Source organism: Ursus americanus, chromosome X (assembly GCF_024610735.1).
Source record: "Ursus americanus isolate L20-20 chromosome X, mUrsAme1.1.p, whole genome shotgun sequence".
NCBI lineage: Eukaryota > Metazoa > Chordata > Mammalia > Carnivora > Ursidae > Ursus > Ursus americanus.
Genome location: NC_142164.1, coordinates 86099442 through 86127060, shown reverse-complemented (window position 1 = coordinate 86127060; position 27619 = coordinate 86099442). Strand labels below are relative to the sequence as shown.

Sequence of the window (27619 nt, the reverse complement as noted above, 5' to 3'; positions counted from 1 at the left end):
AGCACATGCATGAACATGAGGGGCTGGGGGTAGGGGAGGGGCAGAGGGAGAGGGAGAAGCAGACTCCCTGCTGAGATGGGGCTTGATCCCAGGACGCTGAGGTCATGACCCTAGCCCAAGGCAGACACTCAACCATCTGAGCTACCCAGGCGCTTTCTGGGACATTTTTACACCCTTCCCCAAAGTTAACCTCCAGAGTGGTCAAGACACCCTAACACTTTATCACTAGGAACCTTTCCAACATAACGTCTATCAGAGCTTACATGAATACATCAAGCATGTGGCTGCCTGTGCATCCCCAGTACTTTGCCCCATGCCTAGTATGAAATCAAATATTTTAATGAAAAGAAATAAATGAAACAGGGATAAGGACAAAGTTGGACGAATCATATTAGAAAGGTCTGAATTTTTTACATTTATTATTTCCTCTTTCTTCACTTCAGAGTCTAACAAGATAAAAATGATATGGATTTAGTCATGTCTCAACTACTTTTCTACAAAGTAAAAGCTTTTAAAACTGGATAAAGAGGGGCACCTGGGTGGCTCAGTCAGTTAGGCCTCTGCCTTCAGCTTAGGTGATGATCTCAGGGTCCTGGGATGAGCCCTGACCAGCCCCCCCTGGGTTCCCTGCTCAGCAAGGAGTCTGTGTCTCCCTCTCCCTCTGCCTCTCCCCCCATGCTCTCTCTCTCAAATGAATACATTTTTAAAAATCTTAAAAAACCTGGAAAAAGAAAAGAGTATATCTCTATTCCTGTACAGTTTCTTCAACAAGATTATTTGATACAGAATGGGGGGGGGCAGGAGAAATATTTATAGGTGGGGACGGATCTAGTTGACTTCCTGGAGTTCTCATCACTTACTCTAGATGTTGTATCTGTTTTGAGGGTTCTGGTGATGACAAAACCAGCTCTAGGAGGATAAAGTGGAAATTTGAAGAGGGGATAAAACCAGCAAGAGGCTGATTGTACAGTAAAATATATTCATTAAATCTCTCTCTTTTTGGTAGGATGGGGAAACATGGTTTTTTTTTTCTTTTGTTTCTGCACTTTAACCAGCCCTTGATCTTCATTTTTTAAGCGTAGGTCTCACTTAATCTGATAGTTAAGGGGTATTGTTTGTTCGTTTTCTTTTTTCTTTTCTTTTCTTTTCTTTTTTTAAGACTTTATTTACTTATTTGAGGGACAGAGTGGGCCTAAGCTGGGGGAGAGGCAGAGGGAGAGGGAGAAGCAGACTCCCGGCTGAGCAGAGAGCCTGAGGGTGGCTCCATCCCAAGATCCTGGGATCATGACCTGAACCCAAGGCAGAAGCTTAACTGAGCCACTCAGGCGCCCCCGATAGCTGAGTTCTTAATTTTCTGGCCTACTTGCTTCGATTTGGGTCAAGGACCTCAAGTTGGACAACCCCACAGAGAATGAATAATCACCCGGTGGGCCCCAAGTGACAGTTTCCCCCTCACCCCGCCCCCTCCCTAGGGAGGGGCCTGCGGCTGCGCAGACCTCACTCAGCCCCTTGTGACGTCACAAAGGAGCCAACTGTAGTGTGGCGCAGCCCTGCCACCGTCTGTCCAGGTCCCCCTCTTTAAAACACCAGCCTCCCTTAGCCCACCTGGCCCGGTCCTCTTTTAGTTAGGGCGTAAGAACACAAGCTGTAGGCCGAAAGCGCCGTGGGGCCGCCACCACGCCTTTCGGTGGCGTCGCCCGCCCCTCTGGGCCGGCGAGGTAGGCGGAGCCAAGCTGCGGTAGCCCTAGGCTCTCCCGCGGCTTAGAGGGCCGGGCTCCTGGGGCGGCCTCGGGAACGCGCAGGTCCTGGACCGCGGGGAGCTAGCGAGGCGCGCTCCCGCGGGGGAGGGGCCGGGAGCAGAACGTCGCCTCCCGCCCCGCGCGCTCCAGAACCATGAGCGCACACAGGTCGGCCGCCTCCCGAGACTCTGGCGGCGGGAGGGGCCGGGAGGCAGAGAGCGCGCCCGGAGCCGGGGGCACAGCTGCCCAGATCTCCGACCCGGACTCCAGCTTGGGCGCGGCCACATCCTCCGAGTCCGGGTCGAGCATCCATTCTGAGTCGCGGACCTCCTCCAGTCCGTTTTCCAGCTTCCTGTCCAACGCGTCCACAGCGGACCCCGGACGCGAGAACTCCAGCGCGCCCGCCCAACTCGGCTCCAGTCCCGGCCCGAGGACCAACACAGACTCTAGGATTGGCCTCCGGGGCTTCGGCGCCCACGGCCTGAACCACCAGATCCCCATGTCTGCCACCCGCCAGAGCACCACCGACGGGGCCGCCCCAGCCTCCAACACGGACGCCGGCCACCCGCGGGTACCGGTACAAGGACCTGCCCCACCCTCAGGCCCCCCTCGAGTGTCAGTACCTGAGTCCACCCCGCCCGCAGTGCTTGGCTATCCCCGAATATCAGTACCAGGATCTCCTACATCCACCAACTCTACCCGAGAGTCAGTGCAAGGGTCTGTCCCGCCCTTGAAGCCCGGCTTCCTCAGGGTATCGATGCCAGCACCTCCAGCACCCGGTAACACTCCCGAAGTGTCAGCACACGGGCTCGCCCCGCCCTCGGTGATGGGCTCCTCCTGGAGTACGGCGCAAGGACCTCCCACACCCAATAACTCCCCCCTAGTGTCATCGCTAGCGTCCTTGCAGTTCTCAGGACCCGGCTCCCCCCGACTATCAGCGCACGGATCTGTACGGCTCTCGGAATCCTCCCAAGTGTCCTTGCAAGGGTCTGCCCCGCCCTCAGTGCTCAGCTCCCCCCGGAGTTCACTGGGAGGATCTGCCCCACTCTCGGACTCCTCCCGAGTGTCGTCGCAAGGGTCCGCCCCGCCCTCGGAGCTCAGCTCTGTCCCAGTTTCAACGCAAGTATCGGCCCAGCTCTCGGAGTCCTCCCGAGCATCGGGACAAGGGTCCACCCCGCTCTTAATGCCTGGCTTCCCCTGGGATTTCATACAAGGACATCTTACACCCAGGAAACCCGGAGCGTCGGGACAAAGGTCCACCCCGCCCTCAGCGCCCAACCCTGCCCGGGATTCTGTGCAAGGACCTCTTACGCCCCGAAACAACCCCGGAGGGTTGGCACAAGGGTCCATCCAGCCCTCAGTGCCCGGCTCCCCCCGAGATTCGATACGAGGACCTCTTACGCCCCGGAACAACCCCGGAGGGTCGGCACAAGGGTCCATCCAGCCCTCAGTGCCCGGCTCCCCCCGAGATTCGATACAAGGGCCTCTTACGCCCAGGAACAACCCCCGGGGGTCGGCACAAGGGTCCGCCCAGCCCTCAGTGCCCGGCTCCCCCCGGGATTCGGGACAAAAACCTCTTACGCCCAGGAACTCCTCCCGAGGGTCGGCACAAGGGTCCACCCAGCCCTCAGTGCCAGGTGCCCCCAGAACACCCGCGGAAGGATCGGCTCCGCCCCCGGGCTCCCCTAAAGGAGCAGTACAAGGGACCGCTCCGCCCACTTTGCCGGGCTCCGCCCGGGTGTCGGTGGAAGAATCGGCTCCGCCCCCGGACTACCCCCGACAATCGGTAGAAGGGTCCGCCCCGCCCTGGGCACGCTCCACTCCTATACCTACGCCCCGGGAGAGTCACAACCAGAGCATGGCGAGTCGGGAGAAGGCGAGTACCGCTGGCCACATGTTCGACGTAGTCGTGATAGGAGGCGGCATCTCAGGTCAGTATGGACCGTGGCGGTAACCTGAGGGCCCCTGTCCGGCCCGGGGTGGGGGGTTTACAGTAGTGCCGCGGCATTTGGGGATCTCTCTTGTGCATGCTGGAGTGCAACAGTGCCCAGCCCCGGATCCTGCAAGGCGAGAGTGGGGGTTGGGCCAGTTTTGCTGGTGGTGTGAACTGGGGGAGACAGAACAATAATTTTACTACTACTGTTAAATACTAGCATTTAATTAGCTCTCGCTGTGCAGTTATATTCTGTTCTTTACTGGCATTTCCTCAGTCCTCAGCAGTCCTGTGAGATGGGTACTAGCCCCCATTTTACAAAACCAAGTAACTGAGGTCTGGAGACTTGCAGTAACTTTCCAGAAGTCAAACCACTTAGCTAGAAAGTGGCTGAATGATTTTTTTCCATGTAGGACCTTCACTTCTCATCTCTGAGGTGGCTGCTTTGCCTCACTGATTTCACGTCCTTTGCCCTAAACAGACCATCAGTGTTGGGATTTTTGTAGTATTGAGGTAGTGATAGTGTTATTCCGGTTCTGTTCTTCTCCAAGCACTTTTCCTTAGAAAATTTGGTAAGTGAAGAGGAAGGAAGAATCGTTGAGTAAAAGGTGGTTTTTTTTTTTTTCTCTTTTCTTTCCTTTTTTTCTTTTTTTTTTAAAGGAGAGAGGGTGGGCTCTTAGTTTTAACCTACTCGGGCTGTTTTTTCAGAACTTGCAGGAAGATGTAGGGCATGTGTTGTCCAAAGGGAATCCCTTGGTGAAGCAGAGGCCCACAGCCGGTCAGAGAATGCCTTGTTGCGTCCTTTCGTAAGAGCTCCCAGTGACCGAATCCTGTCCTGTGTGGAGCTGGTGAGCCTGGGTTCCCCTGGTCCTGGCTTAGGTTTGCAGCTGACCAAGTGTATGAGGCTTGCCTGTATCTTCCTGGAAACCTCATCATGACTGATAGATTCAGTTGTCACTTTGAGCTGTCATAATTGCTAAGATTTGAAATTCAGGAATTGTGTTTCAGCCCTAGCTAGAATCCCACATGAATCTGCCCAGGACCTGGGAGGGTGTTAATTTCTAAAATATACCTGCAGGATCTGATTTAGAAAGAAGGAGAAAGAAGGGGGAAGGGAGTAAGTAGGATGGCCCCACAGTAGCCATTTGTATAAATTTGGGGGGGGGAAACTTAAAAATTAATTTTGAGTGGAGATAGCTTTTGACTTGGTCTCGTGAGGATCAACTGTCTGAATCGCCAGAGGAGAGGCCGGCCTGAGCTGTTGCTCTGGCACTCCAGCCAGTGCCAGCAAAAACATGCAGGTATGTTGGAGCGTCGGAGGAAAGCAGATAATGGTGGAGAGTAAGAAAAAGAAGTGTATTTCTCTTGTTTCCATTCATTCATTCATTCATTCATTCCTTCGTTCATTCAACAAACACTTGCCGAGTGCCTGCAGTGAAGAGAACTGTTGTTTCCAAAAACCTAGTCCTCCCATGCATGCTCCTCATAGTGTGATTGTTGATCACTGGGAAATAAATGTTCCGATTGTGTGGTCTATAAATTGATTAGTTCTCTCTCTTCCCCCATCTCCATACCATCCGCATTTCACAATTTGGGGTTCTTTCTGGGATTTTATCTTTGTCCTTTTCTTGTTCTGTGATCCAGTATTCCTTAGGGAGCATTTTGTCTTTCATTTTCCCTCTGCGCGATTACCTGCTGTATCTCCGTTTCCGCACCTTATTCCCAGTAGTTGGTTGTGAGCAGAGGTGGATTCACTATATGGCTGGCGACGCTCATGCTTTATGGCCTTAGAACTGCAGTTGCCTTCTGCTTTTCATTCTGAATAAATAGCTTCATACCGTGTCTTGTATTGGTAATCTTGCAGTCTTTTTTCTTAGAGGACACCCAAATCATATAAGCTTTGGGCCCCTCGAAACCTGGATCTATGATTACTATTAATTATTAATTTGTTTGTTTCATTTGGGGGAAAGTAAGGGGCCTTTCTTGCACAGTAGTTCACACACCTATTCCAGCAGCCAGCTTCCAGTCCATTAGTGACAGTGGAAAAGGCACGGGGCTTTCTCTCATATCATCTCTGTCACTCGATTGGAGTGATTTTAACACGAAAACTGACCAGAAACATTGCATTTGGGCTGCGGTGCTTTTCCAGATGGTTCACAACTAAAATCAAAAGTAGATGCAAGTCCGGCTCAGGCTAAACCCTGCACACCAACTGAGTATTTCATGAGCAGTCCTACTTAATCCCTATATCAGTTTTAAATGCTTTGGGATATTTCTTATAACTTTTGTCACAACTTGCACACTTTAATATGCTACCCACACACTTAAATATATGGCCAGTACTCAGCATCTGCAGTGTCATTACTTTTGTATAACAATGTAGCTCCCAGAAGAGTACAAATTCCAAATGACATTCCTCAAAATCAATCCATAGTAACAGAATTATCTTTCATTTTTGATAACTCTCTTGGCTGTACAAAGAATGGCAGCATCTTTTTTTTTTTAATCTCAATTTTAAAGATTATTTGTTTATTTATTTGACAGAGAGCACAAGCAGGGGGTAGTGGGAGAGGGAGAAGCAGGCTCCCCGATGAGCAGGGAGCCCCATGTGCGGCTTGATCCCAAGACCCTGGGATCATGACCTGAGCTGAAGGCACACGCTTCACTGGCTGAGCCAGCCACCCAGGCGCCCCAAGAGTGGCACCATCTTGATATAGCTCCCTCTTGTCATTTAAAAAACCCCATAAAACAGGGGTGCCTGTGTAGCTCAGTGGGTTAAGAGTCTGACTCTTGGTGGCTCACGTCATGATCTCATGGGTGCTGAGATCAAGTTCTGTGTGGGGCTCCATGCTCAGTGGGGAGTCTGCCTGAAGATTCTCTCCATCTGCCCCTCCTCCAATCATGCATACATGTGCATGCTGTCGCTTGCTCCACCTCCCAAATAAATAAATAAATAATCTAAAAAAAAAAAAAACCCCGTAAAACAGAGCATGTCTTGTAGCCACAAAACCCCTTTTTCTGTCCACTAATCAATTACATAATTGTATGTACTGTAGCAGTAGTGGAGAGGGGGAAACCCCCTGCTCATTTGTAAGTAATATAATGGTGTCTTAAACAGACTCTGGCCCTTAGCTGTCATCCATCATCTATCACCAAGTCCTCCTTGAAACTCCTTTCATTCTGTGACACTTGGATCCTGAATTTTTCTGTTGCTTTCTTTGCACCCATATTCTTTTGAACTTCCGGTTTTGAACCGGCCTCGAGGTTCAGCTGTTGATCACTGTTGTGCTCTTATGCACTTTTCCCCTCTCTTTCTCATTCTAGGACTTCACATTTCCCTTATCTATAGAAAGCTCTTAAGTCTCTAGTTTGGATCCATTTCTTTCTCCGAGATCCTGTTCTATATAAGTTCTATAACTTATCTGCTCCTGGATATTTCACCCTTTAAAGTCCTGTTCTTAGTTCATATTCATCATGTCCAAAAGCCTCCTTGCCCTCCAACCCAGCTTGTCTTCCTCACTTCCTTGGCTCGGTTCCTGGCACCACCGTGGTGCTTTAGACCCAGTCAACCGATCCTTCTAATTTCTTGTTTTGGCTGTTCCTCTTTGCCTTTCCCAGTGACTCCCCCATCCCCAGGATAGACCCTGGATCCTTTTGGCTTACCAGGTTATGGCCGTCTTTCCAGTGGCCACCCTTTACTTCGGGGCTCTCCTTTCATGTCCATCCTGCAGTGTTCTCCCAGAGCTGATTTTTTTTTTTTTCAATTTGAGCATAGTTGACACACAATGTTACATTCGTTTCAGATCTACAACATAGTGATTGGATAAGTCTGTATGTTATTCTAGGCTTACCAGAAGTGTGGCTACCATGTGTCCCATTACACTGCTAGTACAGTACTATTGATTATATTCCGTGTGCTGTACCTTTCACCCCTGTGACTTATTCATTCCATAACCAGACTTGACTTTTTTAAACACTTCTTTCATCACCTTGTTCTCCTGCTCAAGACCTTCCTTCATTGGTCTGTTACCAGCCCCTCAAGCTTCCCTCCATACCCTCAATTATCTAGCCCCACTTTGTTGGACAAGTAGCATCCCCCACTGTCCCCAACATGGACTCACACTGCTGTCTTGTGATCGGTACTACACCATGTTTATTTTGTCCCTTCACCCCTTCCTTGTTTTTGTCTTTCTTAACATGGGAATGCTTCTCTCTGACCGTTTACATCTTATCCATTCTTCAACACCTGATTAATGACCCTTTTTTTTTATTATGTTATGTGAGTCACCATACAGTACATCATTAGCTTTTGATGTAGTGTTCCATGATTCATTGTTTGCGTATAACACCCAGTGCTCTTTACAACACATGCCCTCCTTAATACCCATCACCCGGCTACCCCCTTCCCCCACCCCATCCCCTCTGAAACCCTCAGATTGTTTCAAGGAGTCCATAGTCTCTCATGGTTCGTATGACCCTTTTTTAAAAAAATATTTTATGTATTTATTTGAGAGAGAGAGTCTGTGCACGCGCGCGCAAGAGCCGGGGAAGCAGAGGGAGAGGGAAAAGTAGACTCCCCTCTGAGCAGGGAGCCCAACGCAGGCCTTGATCCCAGGGCCCTGAGACCATGACCTGAGCGGAAGGCAGACGCTTAACCATCTGAGCCACGTGGGTGCCCCTCATGACCCTTTCCTTTTTTTTTTTTTTTAAAGATTTTATTTATTTATTTGACAGAGAGAGACGCCAGCGAGAGAGGGAACACAAGCAGGGGGAGTGGGAGAGGAAGAAGCAGGCTCCCATTGGAGGAGCCTGATGTGGGGCTCGATCCCAGAACGCCGAGATCACGCCCTGAGCTGAAGGCAGACGCTTAACGACTGAGCCACCCAGGCGCCCCATCATGACCCTTTCCTTAATCACTCTGCCTGCCCTTGATTTTTCCCTGTTAGTGCTTGTCATCTGTAGCTAACAGTCCACACTTATTTTCTGTGTCTATTTCTTGATGTTATTTTAACTATAGCCATTCAGTCACTGACCATAGATGCTAGTTCTAATTCAGGAGCTGACACAGATATAGCAAATGACAGAAACCCAGTGGCATGCGATTTTAAAATCTGCCCCGACCCGAGAATTTCTGAATTGGCTCTCTGTCAGGGGAGAAAAAAAGGAAAAGAAAAGAAAAAACAAAAACAAAAACCCCATCTCCAGGGGTCAATGTATACTTCAGAGTCTTTGGGCCAAAGGGGTTTTTGCCAGGCAGTCCAGTCCAATCACCTAAGATTTTAAGCCTCTCCACGGCATCTCCTTGGTGATGATCTGGCTGTAGCTTTGAACACATCTAGGGAAGGGGAATGCTCTGCCCCTCAAAGCAACTCATTATGAGCAGAGGTGGACCCACTGCCTGGACTCATTCAAGCCCTTTGGGAGCCTCTACCATACGCCAGGCAGTGGCTAGATCACCAGGGGAAAGGTCTGATGTTGAGTAAGTAGTTTCCCTGTCCATAGGGTGCCCCGTCCTCGTGCAAGAAGGAATCGAGTAAGAGAATAATCGATATTCATACAAGGGAAGAAATATTATTGTCATGAGTATGAACAAAGTGCTGGGACCTTGACAGATAAGTTTCGAAGTGAAAACACTTCAGTCATAGCGCTGGAGAGTCCTGGGTAGTGAGAAAGTTTTTCCATGGTTTTAGAATTTTTTAAGGGCCTGGGGTGCCTGGGTGGCTCAGTCATTAAGCGTCTGCCTTCGGCTCAGGTCCTGATCCCAGCGTTCTGGGATCGAGCCCTGCATCAGGCTCTCTGCTTGGTGGGAAGCCTGCTTCTCCCTCTCCCACTCCCCCTGCTTGTGTTCCCTCTCTTGCTGTCTGTCTCTCTCTGTCAAATAAATAAATAAAATCTTAAAAAAAGAAAAAAGAAAATTTTAAGGGTCGTGTGGAAAGAGATTATTTCCAACTAGTGTCTAAGTAGTGGGAATCTCCCCCCCCCCCATATTTTTTATCCACGAGCCAAGCTCTACTTAAAGAATTGAGCACACTAGCCACGTCGAAGTCGGGGCTGTATAAAATCAGTGGGGATTGAATCCTTTTCATCCTCTGAGACAGAAAAGCCATTTTGCAAGAAGGTTGACTACTGTTCTGAATCCCGACAATGGAGTCTACAACATACCACGGTTTCCCTTTTTGCTGAAATACATCACTCTGAAGAATCATTTCTGCTGAGAGCATTTTTGGCATTTTAACCCAGAACTTGGCAGCAGACACTTGGGGCTTTGTAGTGATTAAGAAAAACATTTAAAAAATGCTGCTTATTTTTGGTGCCTTACTTATTTAGATACTCTGAGGTTCAGTGCAGACGGGGCATTAATGTTCTGCCTTTTAGGACAGTTTTGTATTTTGTTCTCAAACTAGGATCCTTTCACTTTAGAAACTTTTTTGATGATGAACAAAGAACACAAGAATATCTGGGTTCTGACTTTTTGAAATCTTCGTGGTTGAATGAGATTTGGGGTTTAGCTGACATTCAATGGGCCGTTTTCGCATTTAGCCAGTGCTAATTGGCTTGACCCAATACGTAATCCTCAGCTAATGTGAAAAATATATTTAACAATAGATTTAAGTACAGTATAATTATATATAAGTATAGTATAACTGTAGTGTAATTGCATCACAGAGACCCATAATTGAGAAAGAGAAAGGTGGAAGCTTGTTATTGGCAAATATGGATCATACAATCTTTGTGTAGGTGTGACATACACAGATTTTATATATAACTGATCTTGCCAGTATTTGGATTCAGGTGTACCCAGAAAGACTGAGGTTCTGTTGTAGTTTTATTTTTGTTTAACTTTTTAAGAAGATTTTTAGTTATTTACACAAGCAGAGGGAGGGGCAGAGGGAGAAGCAGGCTTCCCGCTGAGCAGGGAGCCCGACATGGGGATTGAGCGCGCGGGGCTCAGTGTCAGGACTCCCGGACCCTGAGCTGAGCTGAAGACAGATGCTGAACTGACTGAGCCACCCAGGCGCCCCCTGTTGTAGTTTTATATCACATACGAGAGTTTGCAAGAGCATAGGCATCCAGTCAGCACTTGTTTGAAGACTTGCTTGTGTGTACGACATGGGTAGATTTCATAATGACAGCTCCCTCCTTTTCCTGTTAGGTTTGAGTGATCAAAACTGCACACAGTGAGCCAAAAGAAGTTTCGTTACATTTTTCACTATTGTAAGGTTTGAGACAAGCTGATTGTTAAGGACTGTTTTTTGCCTTTATGGTGAAAATTATTTTATAGTTTTGCCAGGAATTTGTATTTTCTTCTGGATGATCTGTTCCTTATTATGTTGTTATTTGGCATTATGAATTAGGGCAGCTTCAAGTTTTTTTTCACGTTTAAAAACTTTTTTAAGTCATCTCTCCACCCATTGTGGAGCTCGAACTCACGACCCCAAGATTAAGACTTGCACACTCTACCGACTCAGCCAGCCAGGTGCCCCCAGGGCAGTTTAAAATGTTTAAACTATGGTTTTGTCTTCTATAAAATGAGAGGTTGGGTTAAGTTGGATGATGTTACATGGGATGTATCTTCCAGCGTCTCTTTTAGTAATTAGTAGTCGTCCTACTGTCTGTCTCTTCAGCTTTCTCTTTTGAATCCCCTCCTCAACGTGTTTTTCCTCCCGTGTTGTATTCTGGAAATGGCTTGCACGATCTCTCATGCTGACATCCTACACTAACTGAAATCCGAGCCTGGGGCTCTCTTGCGCATGCTCATTCACACCTCCTCCATGACTTCTCTGAGCCTTAATTTCAAAGCCCTTTTGTAGTTGTTGTTAAGCCAAAGTAAACAAAACCCCACTTTATAGTAATAATCAATTGATTAGGTAAAAGTGTCAATAAGAACATAAACATCAAATGATAAGCTTTGAGAGTTGAGTTTATTACATATTAACCACGTTCAAAGGTCACCGAATTACAAACCGTAAGGGCTCACAGGGACCAGCACAGAGGCACGCAGGGATCAAGTGAATTACCAAACGCCACAAAATTCTTAGCAGCGTAACTTGACTTTGGTCCCTTAAAATGTTGACCACCAGGGTGGTGCTGCTTCTATACCCCACCTCGCTGGGCTTGCCCTATAGTTCCATTCCTAGAACTGCAGTAAACTTTAGTTGTGCTTTACTTTGATGCTTGATGCTCTAAAACCTGGTGACTATTGTTTCACAGTAATTTATATTTTACAATATGTTACATGGCATGTTACTGCTTCACGAACATTTATACTTAAAAAGATGGGACACCCTGTTAAGGTCAAGTGACTTTCATATGAAGAATTTATTTCCTTTTTGACAAGTCCATACCAGGTGTGTTTAGGATAATGTGTAGCAATTGTTCGACTAGTTTCCGTCAGTGGTTCTTCACCTTTTGGATCGTATCTCCCTTTGAAACTCTCCCTTTGAAAGCTACTGAACCTTTCCACCAAAAAAAAAAAATGTGTATTTTTACTCATAGAATTTTCCCCCCTGCCCCAGGCCAGCATCAGATGTTATGGAAACGTCTTCAGTGTCACTGTCCCTGCAGTATAAATATTTGGGGCTGAGACTAAGACTTCACAGAAGTGGTGAAAAATAAGAATTCAAAGGATTCATTAGGTCATTAGACAGTTACAGGTAATGTATATGCAAATAGATAATGATAAAAACGGTCAAGACATCTAGGCTGAAAAATAAGGCACCTATATTAAGTCCATGATAAGTCAAACAGTGAGCCTGACATGTTTTGGAAAAAAAGAATTTGGGGAGACGACACAGATGAAGAAAATGGAAGGCTGTGGCAGTTGATGTGATTTTTTAAAATAGTTTACCAAGATCGGTATTGACAGATTTTAGGTATTGAAGCCATCGATATTAAATATACATTTGTTATTTAACATGCATTTGTCATGGCTTATGATCCTCAGTCATTGGAAGCATTTGACAAAATTCAGACCCAAGTAGAAGAGTGAACTTCTGTAGTTTATCTGAGAGTCCACTTGTCTCTCCAGTGACCATGTGAGGCCCAGAAACCTTCTGTGGTTTTCCAACTAGAAACCTGAAATGCTCTTGGTGTTTGAGGTTGGTTCGGGGGTTCAGTGGTGGCACAGACAAGGGAAGCAGGAAATGACAGACAAGGAAAGGATTTCACGGAGGAAGTAATACCTGGCAGAAGCGTTGTGGGTTTTGGATAAATTCTGAAATGCAACGAAAACGACTTTTCTTTTCTTTTTTTTGCCGGTAAGTCATTTCTTTCGTTTTTAAAACTAGAAACATTTTTTTAATTGAAGTATAGTTGACATATCAAAGATGACCTTTAAGGTGACCATTTCCAGATTAAATGGGTTTGCTTTGAGCCGTGGCTTAAATTCCAGACCTTTTTCTTGCACACCTGCCTGTGTTTGTTCATTTATTAGCTCATGCATCCATTCATTCAATAAATATCTGTTGATTGAGTGCTCACTGTGTGCTGTGAGCAAAATTTATGTTTTCTTGCTTTGGGAACATTGCTTCCAAACCTCCAGTATGAGCTGCTGTTTGACTATACTTTTTATTGTCCTGGGAGTTTGGAGTCCAAGAGTCCTAATGTGCAGTTATGTAAGAATTCTGTTGGCCAGAGATCACGTCACCGAATAATAGAAAGTTAACTTTAAAAACTTAATATGTGATACACATTCTACACGTCCCTAGGTGGTGATGAATGTGGAAATGGAAGAAAAATGTCACTTTTAGGAATTAAGAGGAAGAACTAGGAGAGCCAGCAGATTTTAAGCCGTAGTTGCACTAATGTTTTGCTTCAAAACTCTTGGCTTGTGCTCTAGGCATTGTTCACCTGGGTCCCTGTCCAGGAGAGTTTATTACTGTCAATATTTGGACACTCTTATAAGAGATGAAACCAGCTTTCCCAAAGTGTGTTTTGAGGAGTAGTTTTTTTGAAAAGGCAGAAGGTGGAGAAATGCTGAATTGAACAGGTCTTTTCACTGCAGGACTTATTAGGGCCCTTTAATACACCAGTGTGGGCCACACATTTCCCAGAAGGAGAAAGGGCGTATGTCGCAACGTCCGTGAACACTGGTACTTTTCCCCTGAGCATCTTGAGGACTAGTGTTCCCATAAAACATTTTGGAAACTATCTCTTTAAACCACAGTGCAGCTTAGTGTGCAGAATCTAGGGATAGCAGTGTGGAGGGCCCTTGCTGTATTTTTTTTTTTTAATTTATTTATTTGAGAGAGAGAACACGAGCGGGGTGGTGGGGGGAAGGAAGAGGGAGAAGCAGACTCCCCACTGAGCAGGGAGCCCGATGCGGGACCCCATCCCAGGCCCCCGGGATCCTGACCTGAGTTGAAGGCAGACGCTTAACCGACTGAGCCACCCAGGCGCCCCCCACCCCGCAACCCTTGGTATATTTTTAAAGTGTCAGTGAAAGAATGGGGTGGGTCGTGAATTAAGGGGTAATTGCATTCCCCAACTTGGGTGAGATCATTTATTTAAAGTGAAGATGAATGCTGAACAATAATCAAATAAATTAGGACTGTCTAGACAACCAGTCTGTCGAATTCAGGGTAAATTGAAGTTAATTGTTAGCTTTCATCTATTTATCATTTGAGACAGCACTGTCTTTTTAGCTTATCAAAGGGATTAGAAGACTTGGCATTTTCAAAAGCGGAGAATTATTTCTCTGAAAGGAAGCACAAGCTACAGATGGCTATAGGGATGGATAGATAGATCAGAATGGTTAGATGTATGGGGGACGACTTGTGTGTGCGTTGATACTGTCTGTTCTCTTTTGCTAAAAAGTACAATAATGGATCAGAGACCAGAAAATGTGCTAGTCGCATAGACTCTGCTGACTTAACGTAGGCATAAAGGTTAAAAATGATGCGGCACCCTGTCCTTGTCAGTCTTTCTTAGTTGCTCGAGAGAAATATAATCGAAGCATTAGAAACTTCCTTGTTGCCCTCGTCCCGCTGAGCATTGTTTCGTTTTCCCAGTATGTGGTTATTCTGTTCATTGCAACAAGTATTTCAGCACCTGCGACATGGCAGGATCTAGTCTAAGGATGCGAAGATGTACAACACATTTCTGTTCTCAAGGAAGTCCTAAGACACTAGTTAAAAGTCAGATCTCTGGGCAAGGGCTCATGGTGCCTTGGACGAGGGCAAAAGGCCCCGATGGCTTGGACTGGAGTGGCTGTGGTGGCAGTGGGAAGCAGGCAGATTCAGAACATAGTCTGAGGCCACAACCAAGAAGGACCTGGCCCTCGAATGGATTGAGGTATATGACGAAAGGAGAGAAGAGTCAGGAATAGCTTCGAGAGTTCTGACCCGAGCATCTGGCTGTACGGTGGAGCCATTTCCTAAGTTGCAAAGGGGCGGGGAGAGGAATGAGTTCTGGGGAACTATCAAGTGTCCTGCTTTAGACATATTGAGAGGCCTCAGTGACCCGACTTTCTTGGGGACGTCACGGTTTGTTCTAGTGAAGGAGTGGAGCCACCAGGCCATTCGTTGTGGCAGGAAAACCAGAAATTGAACTGGAAAGGGTAGCACGAGCCCCCCCCCCCCCCAAATAGAGTAATATGAAGGTACTTGAAGAAGGAAGGTGAAGGGAAGGGCCCTCGGCGAGGTAGGGAGGCTGGCAGGGCCAAGTGTGAGCCAGGTTCCACGGTCACAGATTTGTATCCCAGGAAGCAAAGGACCATTTCTTCGAAGGCTTCATGGCAGATATTATGAATTCCTTCTCCAGGCACGCTGTGTGGGGTAGGCCCTTCCCCGTCCCGTTTCTATGGGGAGCTTAGCCGCCGCAGCACGCTGGAGACGGGGCAGAATCTGCGAACACGGTTTCCACGGGCCGGGGCTTGGAGAAGCTGCAGCTTGCTTTGAGGTTGCCATGGCAGCGCTGCTGCCGCCTGCATACTTCCTTGCATCCGGGCCCTCCTGCTCCACCAACCAGCAGTCACCAAAACAATAAAATAAAATAAGGACAATATTTTGCTTCCATTTGCTCTATAGTAGTTCACATCGAACATGATTTCTTAGTAAGAACAAAACAATTGCCTCAACTCTCCGACGACGACGTGTGCTTTGAAAAGCAGACTTGCCTTTTTTTTTTTTAAGCCTGTCTAATACATCCTTTCACCTATTTTATTTTGGTGTATGTGAAACCCAAATGATGGGAAAAAAATTGGAAGAGGAACTGTCTTGGTTTTTTTTGTTTTTTAAAGATTGTATTTGTTTATTTGACAGAGAGAGAGACCCGACAAGAGAGGGAACAACACCAGCAGGGAGAGTGGGAGAGGAAGAAGCAGGCTCCCTAGCGGAGAGGCCTGATGTGGGGCTCCATCCCAACGACACTTAACGACTACACCACCCAGGCGCCCCAAGGAACTGTCTTGTTTTAAACACCTCATTCCTCTTTAAAATACCGAATTGCCAAGCGATTAAAGATTTGCGCATGCCCTGCTCCTCTGATTTTCCTGTTTTTCAGATTTTTTTTTGCATTTTGAAAGTGATCGGATCCTTATTTACACCATAAGTCCTTTATGGAACTCTTCGGGTATGGGGCTTCTCTGGGCTCTCTACTCTCATTGAAAACCACAGGACATTTGGGAGTCGTGGGTTCTTTTCCTCCTAAGGAGTTTGATTCAGGAGAGGAACAGCTCCTGGTGCAGGTGCAACGAATGGTAGATTTTACCAGTGCCCACTTAGACCTCTTCCCTCCAACGGACCCATGGGAGAACCAGAGCCTTTAGACAGGAGGACACCTGAGCGTCTAGGACACCTTTCCAGGGTGGCCCTTCATCCCTCACAAGCCAATGAATCTCATACACCTGCTGATTTAATACACACTTTCCCCTCCCTGCCTTTATCTCTCTCCTCGAAAGTCTGAGGCCAAGAGTTTATACCTCTCACAGTGTGTGTGGGAGCCAGCTTCTACTGGCTGGAAAGGCCTCTTTCCAATTCCACATTCAGTGATACCACATTGGTAGCTTGAAATAAGTAGTTTAAATCAGACATGATGAGAGTGTCTGTATACCATGGAAACCCAAATGGTGCAGATCAGGTGCCCTCTCCCTCCCTGCAGCCCAGAGGTGGTTGTTAACCATTTAGCAGCATAGCACTATATCAAACCCTTTCCTTATTTTGGTGGGGGTGGTGGTGCACACCAGGAGGGCAGGGTGGGGGGCAGGTCTCTTCTATCCCTCAGAATTCCATGTGGCAATGAAATGATGGAAAATGAGTGAAAGGAGGACCTATAGTGTTCAGTGCTCTTAGCTTTGGCTAATCTATATTTGTTTGGAACAAGATGAACAGTAAATCTCCATGAGATTTATTGTTCTGTTCATAACACATGAAAATTAAAAAAAATATTTGATTATAAAATCTTTTTACAGAAGGAATGAGTCACAGAGACAAAAGGTCCAGCACAGGGAATATAGTCAATGGTACTGTACTAGCGTTATATGGTGACAGATGGGGAGTTACCCTTGTGGGGGGCCCTATACTTCAATTTAAAAAAATAATAAAATGAAATCCATTTTGTAGTAGCTACGTTATATTTGGTGACTTGCCTTCAGGCTTAAAAGCCTTTTCTTTTCTAACAATTTTATCCCATTTACAAAAAAAAAAAAAAAGCTAAATAAACATTTTGAAAGATAAGGCAAAAGCCCTTAAGCTAATCCGTGGAGTTGACAATTGAGATATGACTTTTTTCTGTAAATGATTATTGAGTTTTGTGGCGACGAGGGGAGGGCAGAAGGCATAGCGACACACAGAAATGAGAACAAAGTAGGAGTTAAGGAGTGTAATCCAAGACTTAACACCTTGAAGCAGCCGTTGGCTTCATTTGTTTCATTCAAATCAACAGTCACAGAGTAGAAAAACTTTTCTGGACTGTAAGAATTTGCCTGTGCTTTATTTTCAACTTACCGAGTTATTTATTCAAAATTAGCTATTAGTTATTATTTGAAAATAAACACTCAGTCCGTTAAGCATCTAACTCTTGATTTAGGCTCAGGTCATGATCTCAGGGTCCTGGGATCATGGGGTGGGGGCTCCCTGCTCAGCAGGGAGTCTGCTAGAGACTCTCTCCTTCCTCTGCTCCAACCCCCTGCGCATGCGCGCGCTCTCTCTCTCTCATGAATAAATCTTTAAATAACTTTAAAAAAATGGCACCTTGCTATTATTTCCATATTCAGTATTTTCTAATCTTCCAGTTATCGTGGAAGTTCCTTTTTAAAAAGCCTTTTTTAAAGCATTTTTTCCCACAAATCCTTTTAAAATGTTTTAAACATTGTATTTCTTAAACTAAGGGTTGCAATTTTCCTTGCTGAGATAGGGCCAGTCGTTTTCCTAGAATGCAGAAACCGCCCTTGTGATCAGCTTTTAAATTTTGTTTATATCCTAAAATACCCTTTGTCACTGGTGTGGTCACTGTCCCAACTCAGCTCCCCCTGCTCCCCCCACCCGCTCTAGCTTCCCAAGTGGTGCTTATTCATTATTTGGCTCTGAACGCCACTCACCAAACTAGTAGAGCGTTACACGTTAGATTTGATTTTGCTCAGGCTCCAAGTGAGGGTGTGAGAAATAAAATCCTTCACTTTTCAGGAGACTTTGGTGTAGCCATATTGGGGGCGCGGCTTTCTCACCCAGAATAGGGGGATAATGAAATCGACTCCAAGTGATGCGAACAGGAAAGGCACATGCACCTGACGCTGCGGGACACTGGGGCTGGAGGTCAAGGCCACCTCTGCTGCTTCGTAGGCAGCATGCAGAAAGCCACTTTCTCCTCCTTTAGAAGAGGAGCTACCGATTAATTCGAGTAAAGCCTTGGCTGTACTTTTCTAATTGCTTTATAGTTTGATTGAGTAAGGCGAACTGGGAAGAAAGTAACCTTTTTTGTATCTGAGTTTCTGTGCTTTTAAATGTAGAAGACATATAGACATAAGAAGACTGGTGGATAAATATGCTTTTAATAACAACTTCGTCCTTTTTTTAGTGACCCTCTGCAGAAGCGCTTTGGCTCTGTCCCAGAGAACGCATTGCACCAATGCAGACATTTGCTGGCATTGGTTTGAATTTATTTAAATGTCACGAGATGGATGCTTTCTTTATGAGGGGATTCCAGAGATTCTTTGCATACCTAAATCTTTAATGAATGTCAGCAATGTAAGATTACAATGTACTTGAAGGGGCCAGTACTGGTTATTATGGTTTAGCCTCACCACATTCTGGATCTTCTAGACCCCAATTCATCCTTGATTCTGTATAGGAACAAAATGCTGTGTCGGTCTGCGTCCTCTGAGAGCAGACATCAAGACAGAACTAGCCATGTAAGAGACTGACTGTAGGAAAAGCCTGCAACGGAGAAAGGGGGGAGGGAACAGGAGCAGGCAAGTTGCTAAAAAAACCCAAAAAACAAAAAACAAAAAACACAGGGTAGTCCTGTATGATTTCCTACAATCTGGCTTTTGTTGATTGCATCCCAGTAGTACTATTTAAACATGTTCCTCTGGCCCCTAAGTAGAAGATCTAGCTAGAGGCTTGATGACATTAGAATTTAGTGTTGGCTCGTTGTCTCCCTCCCCTTCCTTCCTTCCTAACAGCTTCCTAGGTGCTGGTGTGTTCTTCCATCAGGAGGCAGATAACATCTGGTTATCTCTCTTTCTTTGCGTGATGTTAGCAGATGTTGAGGCTTATTACACTAGGTCCATCAATTGATTAAGCATTGCAACATGCTGATATTCTGATTTTATTTGTCTTCACTGATGAGCCAGCATACTTTTATACAGCAAAACCTCCCTTTGTTAGCTCTTTGGTTGCCTTGCAGTTCACTGCAGGTAGAAGTAGGATGAATGCCAGATGCTTTTCTTTTCCTTTAGGCGTTTCCAGACTGGTAAGGTGGTTCTTTACCATTCTCCAAAGAACCGGTGAGAGTTTTTTTATTTGTTTAGTATTATTATGAATTCATGGATTTAATCCATTGCAGTTGTTTTGTGTTCGTCCCTCTGCCCCATCTGCCTCCTGCAGTTGTTATTTTGATTTGATACTCAAATCGTTTCATCTTTGGCCAGTGGGAGTTTCAGTAGGTAGGTTCCTGAACCTTTTTGTCTCAATCCTGGCGGTCTCTGATAGCCTCCTTGCTTTCTGTATGACTTGATGTTCATACTTTTTTGTAATGGGAGTTTGAAGATACCTAGGTATAAGATAGCGTTGGAAGTACAAATAAATAGGGACGCCTGCGTGCTCAGTCAGTTAAGCGTCTGCCTTTGGCTCAGGTCATGATCCCAAGGTCCTGGGTTCGAGTCTTGCGTCGGGCTCCTCGCTCAGCGGGGAGCCTGCTTCTCTCTCTGCCTGCTGCTCCCCCTGCTTGTGCTCTTTCTCTCTCTCTGACCAATGACTAAGTAAAATCTTAAAAAAAAGGAAGTACGAATAAATGTAGATTTAAAAATAAATGTGTACACACATAGATTTCCTTACTCTGTGAGCTGAGAGATCCCAGAAGCAATGACACCCCAGTGGCAAGCAGTGCACCTAGAGCCCAGATCTTGGTTTCTAAAACGTTTTTCAGGGCCGCCTGGATGCGCAGGGGTTGAGTGTTTCCACCCAGGTCATGATCTCAGGGTCCTGAGATCGAGCCCTGCATCTGGCTCCGCACTCAGTGTGGGTCTGCTTGTCCCTCTCCCTCCCTCTCTGTCTCTCTCTCAAATAAATCTTAAAAAAAAAATGCTGTTCCCCAATAAAAGGAACCAAGGCTCGTTGGAGACATGGCTGATTCTGGGGCTGGGCAGTGAAAGACAAACTCAGCCTGGAACATCTTGTAATACTAGAAAGTAAGTAAGTGCCCAAGCGCGTGGGCGCGCGTGCGTGCACACACACACACACACACACACACACACGCAAAACGATGGGGGACACAGGAGCTGACTGAAAGAACTCCCAGTGAGCAAAGCTGGAACAATTGGAGCAAAAAAATAAATAACGTAATATTGGATTATAACCCCAAGTATAAAACAACTATCTATGGGTCCATACTGATATAAATAAAATGACTGAATAAGTAAATAAACAGGAGAGAAGAGAGAAATCTCCTTGTGGGAGGATTCCTAATAATTTATGTAGATACTTCATCCTCCAGGAAGTGGAATGTAACTCTCTGCTCCTTAAGCGTGGGCTGTGTGTAGACTTCCTTCCAAAGCATACAGGATGGAAAGGGAGAAGGGAGAGTAGTAGCTTTAGAGTGAAGAAACCTGGCAAACACCACTTCAGCCAGACGATCAGAATTAACGTCAGTGACAAGTCCTGTTGGTAGCATGCCTTGACGTAATGTTAACCTAAGCATTTCCCCTCCTTTTCTGGTATCACTATACTGGGTTTTAAATCTATCTTGTAGGACAGTTTTTATTTACATGTAAAAACCCTGTTCTCAGCTTTGAGCCAATGAATGAAGTGTGATGCATGGTTCCTACCTTTGGAAGCTTTGAATCTAGTGGGAAAAACAAGCTCTAGCAAGCATGTAATCCAGATATAAATCAGAGGATGTGATTATAAGGGTTTTGTTTTGTTTTGTGTTAAGTAGGCTCCACACCCAATGTGGAGCCCAGCGTGGGGCTTGAACCCACAACCCTGAAGTCAAGACCTGAGCTGAAGTCAAGAGTCAGATGCTTAACTGACTGAGCCACCCAGGCGCCCTCGCAAGGGGTTTTTAAGCTCAGAAAAGCACAGATATACTGAGGGCTGGTGTAGCCAGGAGAAGTTTGCAGGAAAACATACTCTTCTGTTTATGCAATTAGGTTTTCTGGAAGAAGGGCACAATAAGGGTTGATTTAGGGGCTCAATACATTCTCTTAAATAGGATTTCATTATCACCAAAAATATATATATTTTTAAAATAATTACATTTTGTCAACCTTATGAGAGATGATAAAATTATGGTAATGTAATACAGGATAGATTATCGAATTGGTGGCCTGATTAATCACAGTGTGGTCAAACTTTATTGGAAAGAGAGCAAAATCAAATGGATTATGTATGATGCCGTGCGTTCATTTTATGGGTAGATCTGGCTAAATCTTGGCTATTTCATGTTCACGTCTTAATATGTTCTTGATTTTGTTTTCGTGTTTGTGTTTGCTTTCTTTGTAGGACTGTCTGCTGCCAAGCTCTTAGCTGAACATGAGGTTAATGTTTTGGTTTTAGAAGCCCGGGACAGAGTTGGAGGAAGAACGTACACCGTGAGGGTAAGTGCTTTTAACGCTTACGTGTAATATCTCACTCACACTGTAAAGGGGGGCACTGGAAGTCACAGAGCTCGAGGTGATCTCAGGGGTTCATGCAGGGAGGCCATTTATCCTTCAGAGCCCCGAACTGCTCCAGCAAGTAAGGGTCCACGCTTTTCAACAAGCACCCGCTGAAGAGCGACAGCCTCTGACCTTTTAGTAGCTTGTATTCTAGTGATGAAAACAAACATGAATAAATAACTTCAATGCACTGTTATAATTTCCATTCCAGAGACCTAAGAGAGTATGTAGTGTCTCCAGTGGGGTTACAGTTTGGCTGGACTTGAAGTGACTATACACCCAAAAGACATGCACATGCGCGCACGCGCGCACACACACACACACACACACACACACACACACACACAGAATATAGGTTCCTTATTTATTTATCCAAGGATGCACAACTTAAAAGTTGTGTGGCTATAGTAAGCAGCAGCAGATGTAGTGTATTTTTGTGCAACTTTGTCCTTGGTCCTTGTTCCCTAAAGGAGTGTTGCTGCCAGAGACTCTCTTCGCTCAGGTAAGGCCCGCTAGACACTGAGAAGCTCAGTTCTTGCTATACCGACTGCCTTTTTATACTTGGGCTAACGGTACCATTCTAGAAAAATGCACGCTATTTTTTTTTTAAGATTTTATTTATTTATTTGACAGAGAGAGAGACAGCAAGCGAGAGAGGGAACACAAGCAGGGGGAGTGGGAGAGGAAGAGCAGGCTCCCAGCAGAGGAGCAAGATGTGGGGCTCGATCCCATAATGCTGGGATCACGCCCTGAGCCGAAGGCAGGCGCTTAACCGCTGTGCCACCCAGGCGCCCCCACGCTATTGTTTACTGTTATTCAAGGACACTGTTGCAGGTGGTCCAGCTGCTGGGAGCTGATGAAAGTGCCCAGGGGGACGACAGGGGGTAGGGAGGAGAGGGCCAAACATGGAAGTTTGGGGAGCATGCAGCTTTAATGGGGGGCAGCGGCAGAGGAGCCAGAGAGAAGCGGTGGAGGCAGAGCAATGCCACGCAGATTGGTGGAGGAAAGAGGAAGGGAGGATGCACACAGCCAATTCCAAGGGCATCTGACATAGGATGAGGGGCCACGAAGAGGCCCTTGTGTTTGGCAGTTAGGTCATGAATGAGAGCCTTTTCTCGAGCACACAAATAGACTGTTTTAAAGGCTGGGCACCGACAGGACAAAACCAGACAGTTGCAGTGACTGGTGAGAGAGGAAGCATCTATCTCATTAGAAGATGTATCAGACTTCCAGCGAAATGGCTTAGGCGGTGCTCATTGCAACGGCTCGAGCAATATAAACATTCAGTTATTTTGCGTGAGAAGTCTGGCGGCAGGGAGTCCAGGCTGCTTCAGGCGCCCAGCTTTGTCGTCAAGCCTTTAGGCTCTTCGTGTCTTTGCTGCTCAGCCGTTCTTCGCGTGTTGGCTTATTGCCTAGCAGTAACCAGATGGCCGCTGCGACTCTGAGCATCGAGGCCTCATTGAAGACCGGAAAGAGCACGAAGAGGCCGTCCCGGTTTGTATTTCGATTCCAGCTGGTTACCATGCGGTGTAGTATTCGTTTCCGGTGCCATAGAGCGATTCAACACTTCCGTCCGACACCCTTTGCTCATCCCGGCAAGTGCGCGCCTTAATCCCCAGCCCCCGTTTCACCCATCCCCACCCAGCTCCCCTCTGGGGACCATCTGTTTCTTCTCTAGACTTAAGAGTCTGGTTCTTGGAGAGGCGCCCCCAGTTTGCTCTGCAACAAAGCTTTTCCTTTACGAGAAGACCGCAGCAGACATTCGCTAGTCTCCTTGGCCAGAGTTGGGGCACACAGCCAGCTACCCTGAGCATCTTGGAAGCAGGCGTGGGCCAGGCAACATGAATGGACATGGAAGAGGCAGCCAGGCTCTGAACTACAATAGTGTACCGGCTCTTGCAGTCATACCACGCCATGCTCTCCCTGTCATTTGCTCCCTACCTTTTTTAGATGTACGGGGATGTACCATAGGTCCGTTTTCACTCGGCTCAGCTCTGAGAGTGCTCACCAGCCTTGCTACTCTACAGCGTGGCCCGTGGCCCAGCAGCCTCAGAGTCACCCGGGAGCTTGATAGAAATGCAGAGTCTCGGGGCGCGTGGGTGGCTCAGTCGTTAGGCGTCTGCCTTCGGCTCAGGGCGTGATCCCGGGGTCCTGGGATCGAGCCCCGCATCGGGCTTCTCTGCTGGGAGCCTGCTTCTTCCTCTCCCACTCCCCCTGCTTGTGTTCCCTCTCTCGCTGGCTGTCTCTGTCAAATAAATAAAATCTTTGAAGAAAAAAAAAAAAAGAAATGCAGAGTCTCAGGCCCCGTCCCAGACCCACTGAATCCAAATCTGCGTTTCAACAAGCTGAGACTACTTCCGTAGCATGCCCTATGGTGTATGTTCGCTTGCATGCTTGAAATTAATGTAAATCCAGATTAATTGTATCCGGAGAATTTCTGAGTGCCTCTTCAGACGTAGTAGTAGTAGTGGAGTGTAATTCCCTGGGATTCTGGCCCCTGTACTGCCTGCCACGCCGTCTTACCTTGGGTAAGTCCTGTTGGCCCTTTACATCCCAGTTTGCCCATCTGGGCGGCGAGATACGATCGAAATGTACTCGAAGCTCCCTTGCAGCTTCAAGCTCTAGTTGAAGACAGTGTGTTGGAGTGCAAAAGAAGCATTGTGTATCCTGCGTGTCTGACCTTACTACATAGAATTCTCCTGTCATTTTCTGAAAATTAGTCCTTCACTTTGGAGATGATTATTAAGTTGTTCCTTAAGTCCCACGTTTCTTATCTCTAAAACCTTTTGGTTATTAAATAGGAGCATCAGTCATGTTACAGATTCTCGGTGAAGAGCAGGTTTCTTGATCTAAGGGAAATGAGAATTCCAACAGGCCTGTCCGCGGCTCCGTTATTGCCCAGGCTGATTTTTCACGCTGCACCATTTATATATGTCAGCACCATACGGGAACTATTGTGTATTAAGCATGATACCGTAACTCCTTAGGTATCTGAGGAAGGAACTTTGAAATGCACTTTGCAATACTTACAAGCTAGGACTTAACATTTATAAGATTTCAAATGAATAGGAGGAGGAAAAAGGGCTTTGCGAAAAAGGGACAGAAATGCTATTTCAGAAGAAACTGAATTGAATATTGTTAGAATTGCTTCTAAGAGCATAGTCGGTTAGGATAATTTGGGGTGGTGTTGCCCTAACAGTTACTCTGAGTCTTTAAGTACCGAAATGTTAAATTTGGTGTTGCACTTGGCAGCTGTTTGGGGAGATCCCCGATGAGTTCCGAACTTCCCAATTTTTCGGGTCGCCTGGCTGGCTCGGTTGGTGAAGCGTGCGACTCTTGATCTCGGGGTTGTGGGTTCGAGCCCCACAATGGGTGTAGAGATTGCTTAAAAATAAAATAAAATCTTTAGGGGCTCCTGGCTGGCTCAGTCGATAGAGCACGTGACTCTTGATCTCAGGGTCATGAGTTCAAGCCCCATGTTGGGTGTGGAGCCTACCTAAAATAAATTAAAAAAAAAAAAAAGGAACTTCCTAATTTTTCCTTAGTGTGGTTCCTTTATCATTCTTCAGGACCAAATTTATGAAGTCGAAATGCCTGCGGGGCTATCACAGGGATGGTGTATTGGTTTCCTAATATAGTTGCGTGTTTGTGGCCTCTTCAGAGACTGAGAAATAAGATGAGAATCAACACCCTCAAGATGGAGGTGCAGCATAGCAGAATATGGTGTTATAGTTCCAATATCTTCACAATGAACCTGAGGCACCTCCTTGAGAATCTTTTACCTTTTCACTTTCTTTCTTTCTGTAAAGAAACATTCTGTAGAAGAAAACAAACGAGCACAAAGACAACAAACAAAACCAGAAGCAGACTAAGTACAGAGAACAAACTGGTGGTGGCCAGAGGGGAGTTACCTGGGGGGGGGGTGAGGGACAAAATAGGTAAAGGGGATTAAGAGGTACAAATTTCCAGTTAGAAAATAAGTAAGTCACTTGAAAGGATTGAGAACTACAGCCTAGGGAGTAGAGTGGATAATATTGTCATCGTTCGTGTGGTAAAAATAGGAACTAGTCTGTAAAATGCCTCACACTTTCTACTACTTCACTCAGGATTATTTGCTTTAAAGAGAGTGTCAGTATTCTAAAGACCTCACGTGTCAAATTCCCATGAGTCCTCTTGCTGCCTTTGTTAAAGCCTAGAAATGTATTGGAGTACTGACTCCAGTTTTGTTTTATATTTAAAGAGGGTACTGGAAACTAGAGAAGGTTTGGAGAATAGTACCAAGGGTTAGTAAAAGATAAGGTAAGGGTTATATAAGGGCCAGGTGAAAGAAAGTCAAAGGCACACCTCATTTCTGGTGTTAGGGCAGAATGAAAGCCCTGATTAACGCTCTCCACTGGAATAAGTAGAATGCTGAATAAAATATACACTGGAAATCAGGAATTTGCAGATCTCCTGGAGGTTGAACAGACATCTCAGATTTCACACACCCAACCTGATCTTCTGATCTCTCCATCCAGACCACCATTCCAGAAGCCTTCCCCCATCAAAGGATGGCAACTCCAAAAAACTCAAGCATCACACTCAACACTGTCAGGCCCCACTTTCATTCTGTTGGCTCTGCCTTCAAAATATAACCAGAATTCAGCACTCTGCACTGCTTCCATGGCTGCCACCTGGTGGGAGCCACCATCATCTCTAGGCCAGATTGCTACAGTGGCCTCCTAACTGATTTCCCTGCTTTCACCCCTGCCTCCTAGAATCTACTTAGTGCAGTACCCGGAGCGAGCCTTTCAAACCGAAGTCAGCTTTTGGCACGTCTCGGCTCAAAAGCTTCCACAGGCTTTCCTTCTCACTCAGAGGCCGGGCCAGTGTCCTTACAATGCCCTGTGAGGCTTTCTGTGACCTGCCCCTCTAATAACCTCTCTAATCTCATCTCCAGTTCTCTTTTCCTTTTTTTTTTTTTTTTTTTTTGAGGGGAGGGAGGGACAGAGGGAGAGAGAGGGAAAGAGAATCCCTAGAAGGCTCCACAGCAGGGTGGAGCCTGATGCGGGCTTTGATCTCACCCCACCCAGAGATCATGACCTGAATGGAAATCCGGAGTCGGACACTTAACGGACTGAGCCACCCGGGCGTCCCCTCCAGTTCTGTTTTCCTTGCTCACTCTGTTCTAGCCACACTGGCCTCCTTAATTCTTGAACACACTACTCACCCTCTGCCTTCGAGTCTGCCCTGGCTGTCCTTTCTGCCAGGAATGCTCTTCTCCCAGCGGATGGACAGTTCCTCCATTTCCTTCAGGTCTTTATGCAAATATTTCCTTCCTCAAGGGGGCCGACTTAGCCATTGTATTTTGAACTGCAGTCTTTCCTTTTCTCCCTGCCCTTTCAGTCCCCTTGTCCTCCTGTTGTTTTTTGTTTTTCATTGTTCTTATCAACTTCTGAGATAGTTATTATGTTTGGGGTTCATTACCAACGGGTCTCTTCCCAGTGAATGTAAGTTCCTTCAGAGCAGGGATCTTTGTTTTGTTTACTGATATAACAGAAGCTCCTTGAAGAGTACCTGGCATCTTGTAGGAGAGCTCGATCTATTTGTTGAATAAACAAGTGAATCCCCAACGCAGAAATAGACTCAAATCCT

At 46.2% G+C, this 27619-nt stretch overlaps 1 protein-coding gene across 1 annotated transcript in view; it reads left to right on the top strand.

Annotated features, from left to right (window-relative positions):
* The first annotated feature begins 1893 nt into the window (after window positions 1-1893).
* The window catches only part of LOC123786638 (uncharacterized), a 69226-nt gene continuing 43500 nt past the window's right edge, over window positions 1894-27619 (top strand). The window contains exons 1-2 of the mRNA XM_045788947.2: window positions 1894-3670; window positions 21831-21925. Of these exons, the coding sequence (XP_045644903.2) occupies window positions 1894-3670; window positions 21831-21925 (1872 nt within the window). The remainder of the gene's footprint in view (window positions 3671-21830; window positions 21926-27619) is intronic.